General features: G+C 40.0%; 1 protein-coding gene across 1 annotated transcript in view; it reads left to right on the top strand.

Annotated features, from left to right (window-relative positions):
- GRAMD1C (GRAM domain containing 1C) overlaps nt 1–11605 on the top strand; it is a 53329-nt gene that overhangs the window by 29344 nt on the left and 12380 nt on the right. The window contains exons 6-8 of the mRNA XM_009879916.1: nt 1396–1514; nt 2687–2807; nt 6661–6823. Of these exons, the coding sequence (XP_009878218.1) occupies nt 1396–1514; nt 2687–2807; nt 6661–6823 (403 nt within the window). The remainder of the gene's footprint in view (nt 1–1395; nt 1515–2686; nt 2808–6660; nt 6824–11605) is intronic.

The following is an 11605-nucleotide window of genomic DNA, read 5'->3' as shown; positions in this document are numbered from 1 at the left end:
GGTGGGTGTCGGGAGCCTACGGGGGTCGGGGGGAGCGCCGAGGGGTGTATATGGGCGCGTATTTACATTCCTGCCTGTGGGTCAGCTTTTTTATGTCTGTCTAAAATTGCGGGTAGTGTAACACTCTGCAGGTGGAGCTGGGAGGTGGAGAGGATCATTTAAAAGCCCTTTAAATAATGCATGGGTATTTAATGTGATCATTTCATGCAAATAGTGAGCAGTACTTCGGGGGGAGCGCCGAGGGGTGTATATGGGCGCGTATTTACATTCCTGCCTGTGGGTCAGCTTTTTTATGTCTGTCTAAAATTGCGGGTAGTGTAACACTCTGCAGGTGGAGCTGGGAGGTGGAGAGGATCATTTAAAAGCCCTTTAAATAATGCATGGGTATTTAATGTGATCATTTCATGCAAATAGTGAGCAGTACTTGTGTTACTGCCTCGTTAGCACAGTTCTGTTCCCTTGATCAATATGGATTGTGGCTGAGGCACATTTTCCAGTATGGCATCTCTTTTTTTTTTTTTTAAGATTGCTGGTATTGCTCTGAGCTCTGTTAAATCCCAAAACCTTATTTCCTTTCTCTTTCTCTTTTTTTGAGCCCTTTACAGCTGAAGTGAACTTTGAAACTATTTGCTTACGTTGTCAATATGAGTTTGTCATACTGCTTTCACTTCCTGACTTTCCTGATGATCTGAGAGAACTTAAATATATGCCGGTAGCTGTGAGAATTCATGGAGCAGGGCAGAGATATTATAGAGAAAGAGAAGACTAGCCAGTGATGTTTCAAGGTAATACTGTTACTAAGCAAAAGCAACTATTTTACGTAAAAGGGGTTCTGGTGTCATTCCAAACCGAGAACCTCCTGTCCCACCTTGCGAAGTGGACAGTTGGCTGACCTAGACACCACTGTCTGTAGTGACTGAAATGCTAGCCTCTCACCATTTGTAAAGCGCTCTGAGCATCCTGAGGAAGCAGGCATGTATCTATTAAGCAGTTTGTCCAAGATCAAAGCGGGAGTCCCTGGCTGTCTACTAGTTACCCGTATTGTGCCGTATCGAGTGAAATTCAAGAAGGAGCTACCTTGAAGATATCTGTGAAAACATTGGTGATATGTGAAGAAGCAAGTAGTGGCTGCAAGTGTGTGTTTTCTTGAAATAACAATTTTTCTCATGTCTGGTGTTATTGGTTGAACGATGATGCATGTTGGGAATATGTAGTAGACAGGAGTACAGTTCCCCAAAATGCTGAAATTCAATCTTGAAATGTGATACCTAAATGCTTTCAGTCCTTGTCAGAATTGAGGTTAAAGGCTGTGGCGTAATTCAAACTTATTACTGTTTTATCTCCTGTGCCTTACTGTCCCATACTGTAGTTCTTGACTAGCTCTCTTTCTTTCAGAGGCTGACCAAGCAGGAATTCTGGCAGCTGGTGCACCAGAGCTATGGCTCTGAGCTGGGCCTGAACAGTGAGGAGATGGAGAGCTTCCACTCATCATCTGAGGACAACGGGCAGTCTCGGTAAGGAGAGACTATAAAGCTTATCGAAATACACAGGGAAAAGTACTGTCCTCTTTCTTAAAAATTCTTTTTCCGAAGTGCGCTGTAGCCTTACCAGAAGAGTTGAGCCTGTAGTAAAAAGATGCAAAGAATCAAACTGCATAAACTGAGCATACATAAAAACTTAAATGTGTTCATTGCCTAAAATAGGGGGAGCACAGCTGCGGCCCCTCAGAGGAGGGAGATAGGAAGACTTTGTTCTCCCTGGATCTGCTTGGGGTTATCAACAGGATAACTTAACTAGCAGCCTTTTCTCATGATGGTATTTAGTCAAGATCTGTATGCCCTTCCAACAATATGGAAAGGCTGAGTGGAATGGAGCTATATATGATGTTCAGACACTTTTCCTCTCCTCTGTGGAGACTGAAACAGTTGCATTGCTTTGTTCTCTTGATGTCTTAGGTCTTAGCTTATTTTTGAATTGTACTCAGCTTGAATTGGGAAGTTGGAATAATCTAACTGTATGTGGATTTCTTTTTTTTTTTTTTAATGCGGTTGCCTTCATTTCTTGGAGCAAATGTGAACTAACTTATGAACTGCCAGTGTCAGTCTAATAATGGGGCTTTAATTTTTGTATCTGTATGTAAATAAGTATGGCTTTGCAAACCAGAACAATGTGATTTATGTGTCTCTTCAATCCTGTGTTATCTGAGTATGCTTGTTAGAAAAAAACATCTTAAGTTCACTGCCATCTTCAAAAGATGTCCCATTAAATATTACCTGGGTGCTTTTTTCCTGAGGAGAGAAGAAGAAAAAAAAAAAAAGCACTACTTTGCAACTCTGGAGTCGGGGATGCGGGAAAAAATTCTTGTCCCGAGCTTTCTTAAAACATTTTCTTTCCAAATTCGTTTTAACCTACCTCTGTTTCCTCTTTTCCCACACCACTCACTTTCTCTCTGATTCGCCAGTGTTTGGTTTTACTAACCTTATGGTCAGAAGCTGAATCCCTCTGAAAGGTGGCTAGGATGAGGAAAATGGCTTGAGAGATTAACAAGCTGGATGTGGGAAGAATGAGTTGGTAGCTTTTAATATTAGTGGAACAGCCATGGTTTGAATGCAAAAGTCACATGAGAAGCTTTCTCAGATTTTTTGGCACTTATCTCCAAAGATATCTTACTTTTTGCTCTGGACAGATCCAGCATTTATGATGATTCTGGAGAAAGGGATGAAAAACTACCTAAAATGATTGGTTTAGTTCGGGAACCCACGCTTCAAACAGAAGGAGACTCACTCAATAGACACGCGTTGCCAGGAGTAAGTGCTGACACAGCCTTTCTTGTTATTAGTAACTCATAAGTATATATGCTTAACTTGTATATCTGTAAGTATATGATGCATGGGGATTGTAACTTCTATAGAAACCTCTTAGAATTCCTAATAATCTGGGAGGTTTTGACATCAGAAATTTAATATGAATGTCTTCAGGTTTCAAGAATATTTCTCAAATTTGGAAATGAACAGACTTCTGTATAAAAGAATATTGTTGGTGTGAGTTTCAACAATGTCCTATCACCAATTCACTGCATAACTTGGTTAGAAGGCTGAGGCTTATGCCCTGGTCCTTTTTTTGTTTAAAAACCAAAATTAACTGTGTTTCAGCCACCTCCCTTGGGACCACCTGCATTTTTATGCAGGTGCTTTATGAAAGTAATGCCTTTGTTCACTTCCAGTGCTTTCTTGCCTGTGCTATTTGTTGTTTAAAAAATATCTCCTCTTACAATTCTGTCTCTCCTATACGTGGCACTTATTAAAGAGTAGTTATGCTCTGTTATCCTTGCCTTCAAAGGTCAGTTAGTCTGCTGTTGTGAATATATGAAACCCTTTTTTATTAAGTTTGTGGAAATGTTTCAGAAAGAAGGGGGGGGGAAAACCCATCCTTGATATAATAAAGATGAGTTTTCCCTTAATGCCTTGGGTTAATACAGCTGAAAAAGCATGTGTGCTTCACTCATGATGTTGTATGAATTTGTAAATGTATTTGGCTGGTTAGGAGGGCAAGTGTATTAGTGGCGGTATCTGAGGTGTGCGCAATGTCTCGCACAGTTGCTGGGACTCGTGTGTGTAGTTGTAGTCCTAAAAGGTTACAGACATTTTCCCTTGGTTAATAAGTACCCCAAGGGAAAGATCTTGGAAAAGCAAATAAATCACTAAAGCATTTCTTACAAACTTCACTAGGGCTGGGTACCTAATTGCTGTTTCTGGTTTGGAAAACTTGGGGAGGGAAGAAATGAGATGCTTGTAATAGTTTTTACTACCATATAAATCTTTTGGCTTTTGTCACTTGCTAAAACTGATCAGGAGGTTAAGCGGGCTTTAGATGGTTTTGCCGAAATCCAAGTTAATGGCTAGAGACTCATATCTAGCAAACAATACTGGTATTTGTTTGTCAAATGTTGAAAGCTTAGTTAATCAGATAATGGGTATCCCTCCTGGAAATTCTAGCAGTATAAAACATGATTTTTGGGGAGCTGTAAGGGAAGCTTGTGGATGCTGCTGGAATTCAGGCTCTTTAGGATAACTAAAAATCTACCCAGATAGCCTTGGTTTGGATTTGTAAGTCTTGCACAAGAAGAAGCTGTTTAAAAATAATTGCTCTGCCTTGAAAAGTGTTTTGTTAACCTACTGGGTGCCACACCCAGAGATGTCTCTTGCAGGTGCTACTTATAATTGGGCATGCTGGTAAGCAGTGATGCCTAGGGATTTGGTCTATACGCAGGGAAAAACACTACGATTTTCCCTTGAATAAACTGCTTTTAAAAAAATACTTTAATTATAGTGTAAAAGTGCAGTCTTGATAAATGTGTAGCTAAACTGCGTAGCTTTGCTGTTTCAGTGCAACTAAAATACATGATGATTGTATTCAGCTATGTGTCACTTGGCACTTCTCAAGAATGTCCACACACTCTCCGCAACTCCAGGATTACAGGAGGAGACAGTAGTGCTTCAAGTGTATTTATCAAAAAGGTGGCATTGATGATACAAAACACATGTAGTCACCTTCTGAAGACTGAAGAGAAACAGACTCAACCCCTTCCTTCCTGCTCTGATAGGCAAAGTCAGTACTAATGTTCTCTTCAGAGGGAGATCTGAATTGATGGAGATGTTTGCTATAGTACTTGGCCTGCCTTTGGAAAAAAAAAAATTGTCAATAGCTGTCCATAGTTGATTAAAGAAAGTCTGTGTATAACACCAGTCACAGCACATGTGCCTCTCAAGTGCAGTTCATCACAATGTGGGAACCACGTTATTACCTGTCTGAATCAACCATCTTCTTTGCCTCACCTCTCGTAGGGAGACCTTAGGACCTTCCAGTCCTGTAGCCTGCTGTTCACAGGTTAAAAAACTGAAAAGCCTTGGCACAGAGCGCAGCAGTACAGGACTAGTTCAGGAGATAAATGTACATAAGGAGAAATCATACATCTTCCATTCTGGCTGACAGATCTTAAAATCGTTACTCTTTATGGGAAAAAAAAAAATTAAAACCAGAAAATAGAAACAAGAAAACTGTGTTTGAGTTAATCAGTTATTCCAAAAGCCTCTGTGTGAATCTCCTCTTGCCTGACATCACAAAAGGCTTTTTTTGTAGGAGCTGTTGCTCTAGTCTTCTGACTTGAGCCAGACTTTCCTGCTCTGCGCATGGCATAGCGGGGGCTGCTCTTGTGCTGCTGGTGGGTGCTCCACCTGTTCACCAGATCCCTAATCTTTATCGAAATGTTATGCGAGTTCCTTGGATTTGTGCTGGATCTGTGTTAATTTTTAGACTGTGTAACCACAACTATCTCCTTTCTGACTTCCATCTGTATTGGTGGAGTATTTTGCATGGAAATGTTGGTTCTGTCCTAGTTCCTGTTGTGTGACTGAGTGTAACTTCAGGCATGGTAGTTCCTTTCAGTGGGAGCATTTGTTAACTGATCTGCTTTTCTGATGCAGTCTACTTTTTTTTTTTTTGGACCTTGAGTGAGTATTTTTGCCTGCTTATATTGCAGTCAAATTCATGCCTGCCTCTGTTTTCCAGCCACCCACCTTCTGCTAATGGCCCTCAGTTGCACAAAAAAAGTAGATGGTCTTTATTTAAAAAAAAAAAAAAGCCAAGAAGTATAGGAAGTACATGGTATCTGTTCAAGTAGCAGATGTTCGTGCTTTTTTTTGAGTCAGTGCTAAATGATCTTCAGGGTTGATGGTATCGAAGATGAATTGGAACTACTCAGTTGCAGAGTCTTGATCTTTATTATGGTCAGTGTACTACTGCTATGGGGAGCTGTACTACTGTTGATCCCAGCTGTTCTGCTGGAGGCAATGGGAGCTTTGAGGAGAGGTATAGAATGAAAGCTGTGATTCATAGCTAGTAGCTAAGCTTTTTCAGTGGAATTTTGAAATGTACAAGCCTTGTGCATGTAGGTTCACTAGAAATTACGTCTTGAAATGTGCAATGGCCTGTAGGCTTAGCTGCCAGTTAGTATGGTTTAGGGTTAAGACCTGCATCATTGATTCAGTGACTGATGTTTTGGGAGATGTCCTAGTAATGCATTGGAGATGGTAAATGCTACTCCATTGCTTTGTTTCTGAGAAATAATGTTTTCTAGGTAGGATGGCTCTAGACAGTGTTTTGAAACTTTTTTTGTTCAAAAGATAATGGAGCCCTATAAAATAAGAACACCTTCCAAATGTATAATTGGGATGATCTAATCTTCCTGAAAAAAGGAGGCCCTTGCTAAAGTGGCAGAAAAAACTAACCTGATCAATAAAAAGTAAATAATCTGTGTCAGTTTAATGAATTTGTAAATGCTAGCATTGATGCAGGGAAGGGGACAAAACCATGCAGGTGGGTGCAAGGGGCCTGAATGGGAAGTAAACTGTCGCTTTTAAGGGATCTCTGGGTATGACAGTACAAGATGGGTAAATCTGTCCCTTGTTACCAGGCTAAAGTGAAATAAAGAAGAGAGGTTGACTGGGGTAGGGGAACAAGGGAGAAATTAGTGCTTGACTGTGTGGTAATTGGGCGGATAGAACTTGTGGCTTCCTTTATATGACTTTCTTCTTTGAAAGTAACTTTCTCTTTTTTTAGTCTGTCATTACTGATACATTCTTTTTCTCTTGTTTATTTCAGGTGGAGGAATCCTCAAATGAGAAGCAAATAAAGAAGAGTCCTCTTCCATCCTCAGAAAGAAAACCTGTTAAGCTAGTCAGGAGCAGGTCTTTAGAAAAGTCCTTGGACCTGAATGAGAATGAAAATCTTCCAGAGAAGAGCAGTGCCTCAGATAGTGAAGAAGGTAGATCTCTTAACAATTTGGATCTGTAAGACAATCTGACTCTAGTGTTCCATCTCGCTTGTGGAGCAAGTTGGAGAGCTTTCTGATCTTATGAAACTTGTTTGCTCATTTGTTTCACAGAATTGCAGCAAAAACATCTTTGCATCTTAATTTATGGGGACAAAAAAAAAAATTGTTGGTGGTGTTTAGAATGAAAACAGATTGTGGCTTTACTTTTTTTTTTTCCCCTTTGGTGGGTAAAGAGTTATTAACAGCTTTAACTTAAAAAAAAAAAAGTTTTCTTGACAATGTGGTGATGCTTGTTCACTTTCCATGCTCTCATAGGTATTTAAAATATTTTTCTTTCCTTTGCTCTCACTTCTTGGGAACTGAGGGGAAACATTTCAGACTGTTCTCCAGTTTCTGAAAGATTCCACCCCCCCTTCTTTACACCTCTGCTTTCTTGAGGTATACGGGCTTCAATGTTACTGATGGAGTAAACCAAGGATCTCACTGAAAGTCAAGGCAAGACAACTTTCCAACTTTCAGGACTGTATTGTGCATATTCTGAATCTGGTCTGAAGATGAAAAACCTTAACATGTATCTTGGAGCAGCTTATACTTTGTGTGCCAACAGAGTTAGTATATTAATGGATTCTAACATACCATCGTTATAACTCATACCTCGTTACTGAGTACAAGATGAGAAGAAACTTGGATACCACCGTAGCATAGAGATTGTAACTTGGCTGTTAACCTGCTTCCTTTCCTCTCCTCACCGTAGGAGAGAAAAGCATAGCTGTATGTCTCATAGTGGTTTTGGTATGAGGGATTTTACTACGTCCTGGGCAGAGAGTAAGGCCAGAGTGTGCTTTCTACCCAGGCTGGATGACAATGAGACTTGTGCTGAGGTCTGTGGGTGCTTGTTCTGTGGTCCCACAGTAGCCCCTGACAAGTTCTCTCTCTCTAAAGGGAGCTTTTCACTTAACCCTGGGGAACTTGGATGTGCCAAAGGGCAGTAGTTGTTCACACAGCTCACTGAAGTTGTAGTGGATGTTCTGTTAAATATCCTAATCTTGGACTATGTAAATGACTTTAAAATGAGGTGTGCACAACTTGTATTGGTTCCAAAGTTGTACAGTAGTGTGCAAACGAAAGACAGAAAAGCTCAACTGTAGCAGTGTGCTCAGTAGCAGCTGAATATTTCTTTCATATGTGAAGAGATAACTTACTTTCATCACCTGTTGGCAGGAACAGAACAGTTCAGTTAATTGAGGCCAGTTCTTAATCTGGCTGAGAAACCTTGCATCTCGTCCTTTCAGAGTTGGCAACTGAAGCTGCTTGCAGGTGTCACTGTGTTGGGATCACTCAGCTGTCCAGGAAAGCTTTCAAAGTCATGGATTGAATTGGCCACCTGCAACTTGTGATTGTTGCTTGAGGATATACTTTATATTCGAGTAACTTGCCTTTTGCTCACCCACGCTACTGCTGTGTTTGCTTGAGTTCAGGTTGAACTTGATGCCTGTCAGGTTATATCATTTTGTGAATATTCCTACTTGAACAGGCTGCTGTTTATGCCATCCTCCTACACACTTAATAAGCTTCACAAATTAATTGTTTATCCATCACGGGTGTGTCTTTTAGAGCAGCAGAAAGTTTTGGCCTTTGGATGTTTTAGATATCTTGCAGTTTTCCTACCCTCTTAGTACCATATCTCTCTTCTGTCTCTGGATTTTATTTCTTAAGGCAAAGGTCTCTGGTGAAACTGATTGAAAATAGTCCTGTTGTATTTCATGCTGCTGTTTGCCTAAGCAATAGCAGTAAATACTCCGTCATCCCTGCATTGGTGATGTTGAGTAGAGCATATTAAACTGGAGATGTCTCTTTAAGAGAGGACTGGCTTCTTACTGCTTTTCTTCTTTCTCCTCCCTCCCCCAAGACTAGTCTCTTTTTTTTTTTTTTTTTTTTTTTTATTTAGAGCAGGATTTTCTAGTTCCACAACATTAATCATTTCTCTGATTCCCTTCTTCATGCTTAGAATTTTTTGGGGGTCTGTTTTCTATTGCAGTTGCCCGATACTCTTACAAAGTGAATTTCTTCATGCAAATGAAACTAGCTTTCCCACATGGCAAAAGTTTACTCATGCATTTAATCTGTCTTGTGTCCTCTGGCTCATACTCAGGCTGCCCGTGGAGGTGTCCTGGCAAATAAGGTGAGGGGCAAGCTCAAGACTGTTCTCCAACTCTGGGTCCATCTGACACCCAAAGCTGGAATGCCAGAGCCTTGGCAACACTAGTTCCCTTGCTCTAAGCAATTCTCACATCGTTTACTTGACTATGAGGGGGTATGGGTCTCACTGTGTTCCACTGGCCTATTGACCTGCATCTTGGTGCTTTTGTTCCGTTTCATAAATTGGAGTATAAATCTCAAGCCATGACAACCTTTTGGTTAAGCTAAAAATTAATATCTGCGCAAATTTTAGTTCAAGCACAGAATATATATTTCCAAAATAGAGCCAGGAGATTCTGAATTTCCTCAAATGACTCTTTTGTATGTAGGGTTTCTATATGCAATGACAGTGTTCAGCAACATAAAATACTTCAAAGAAGGAAGGGGGAAGCAGGAAACTGGAAAACAGTCTTTTCTGTTAGAAAGCTTTACTGTATATGCAGACATCATAAATTCTTGATCTCTGTGCATAACTTGACTGACTTACTGTATTGTTTCTATTTGTATTAATAACTACCTTAAATGCGTGGTCTGCAGGAAAATACAACTGCTTGCACTGTAGTGTTGTGAGGTGGGTACAGTGGTGGCTTGACTTTCTTGCAGATAGGGATGTATGGGGCAGAAAATGATTGAAATATAGGGTGGCTGAGATTAGTTCAGTCCTGTTTTGTTGTGGTGTTTTTTTGTTTTTTTTTTCCTCAAAGATACGAAATTTTGGATATACAATGTATGTAAGGAGGAGTAGCCCTGTTATCTTGCTGGTATTTTAATCAAAATACTAAAAGCACATATTTTGTTGACACTATAACTGCCAATTACTTACTTTGGAATTTGGAGGATATGTTTGAGTTGTCTAAAGGCAAAAGGCATAAGTTTTTTTGTTTTGTTTTCTTGTGAATTGAAAAAAGCTAGCATTGTGTCAGTACCTAAGTTAATTTTGTACTTAGTCTTTTAAAATGTAGGAGAGCTCTTTGATAAAGGACTACATCAGCAATATTAACCATTAAATAGATGGTGTCTGGAACATGTTCACTCTAGGTAATTGGTTTTATTGACTTGATTTCAAGTGTATCTGGTTAAAGGCTCCTACCTGCATACTCTTCATGCAGTGTGCAATTTTTCCCTATCCCCAGTGGCACAGAAATCCTCAACAGTACCAAGATTTGCATAGATACTTTTTTTTTTCTCCTGATCCTCCCCCAACTCCATGGAGTGGAAAAATCAGCCATCTTATTAATTTCTTTGATAGCCTCTGCTCTTACCGGTTCAGCTTTCTTAATTTGCTTGCGGTATGTGTTAGCTTTGAGCTGTTGTTTGGTAACAGGAACTTTAAGGACTTTTTTTTTTTCCTGCCTCCTTTCTGCCCCTCCACTTTTCTGTGTCTTTCTTTTCTTGCACTGCAGATGTTTTCAAACCTCTGCAATCACTGGTGCATAATGGTATTATATTACAACAGTATTTCACAGCTCGCCTTGCAGTGATGAAAGTGACCTTATGGAAATGAAAGGCAAGGGGTTGGGGGTGTGGGGGGTGGGGGGCAGCAGACTTGCTGTCTTCATGCTGAACCAGGACACTCTGGGTAATATGTTTGCTTCTGGATTTTTTTGGGGTCCCTAGGGATCCTAACCTAAAGTCAGAATAATTGCATGTTCTCTTATCAGACAGTAGCTCCAGTTCATCTATAAATGTATTCAGGCTAAGAGAGTTAGTGGTTAACTGCATACTGCTGAGGAGTTAGAACAGCACTAAAAGTTAAGGATTTAAATTGATATCTAGATACTTGCCCAAAACATTTTGTTCAAAAACAATATTTCTAAGCCAGTCCTAGGTAAAATGCTTGATGTTGCTCTAGTATTGAGGCAGGTAAGTTTATCTGTGTGAGTTAAAACAAACAAAACAGTAGACAAACATATTCATTTGTAGCAGAGATGAGTGGTTAAAGCTCTCTATTGTGTTCAAATTGCAAGCGTGTATGCTGTACACTTACACTTTGCTATGCTACTGTTTCTGCTCACTGCTTCATCTAGGATTTCTACAGATAAACTCTGAGAAGCCCAGATGGAAGTGACTTGAAGCTTGTCAAGTTCTCAGTGTATGCAGCGACTTGCTTCCACAGATATGGAACTCACAGCAGCATTCATATGTGCACCTTCCAGACCTATAATCTGCAAGATTTCCAGGCTTTCTGGAAAACAGCTGTTTGAATCCTAGCATCTAAAGTGGTTGATGGGCCTGATGTATCAACCCAGTTTCAGTTTGGATTTTGTGAAAATTCTGCTTTGTGATAACACCATTTATTAATTTTTTGGGTTTTTTTTTTTTCCAAGAGCTGAGAGGGATTTTAAGTAAAAGCATATTTCTTGATAGATACTCTCATGCACTTGGAACTTCATTATTCCTTATTTGAGACATGACTAGGTAGAAACAGGAGGCAAATCAAGTAACAGGAAACTTTGTATAGACCCATGGGTGCTCTTGCTTAAGACTCAGTAGAAGGAGGACAGATGTTATTCTTGAAGAGTAAAATATCTCAGTAGCAAGGCTTGTCCTTTAAGGACACATGGGCTTTGTGCA

This window comes from Charadrius vociferus, unplaced genomic scaffold, assembly GCF_000708025.1.
Source record: "Charadrius vociferus isolate BGI_N301 unplaced genomic scaffold, ASM70802v2 scaffold162, whole genome shotgun sequence".
Taxonomy (NCBI): Eukaryota; Metazoa; Chordata; class Aves; order Charadriiformes; family Charadriidae; genus Charadrius; species Charadrius vociferus.
This window is presented reverse-complemented; position numbering and strand designations above follow the sequence as displayed.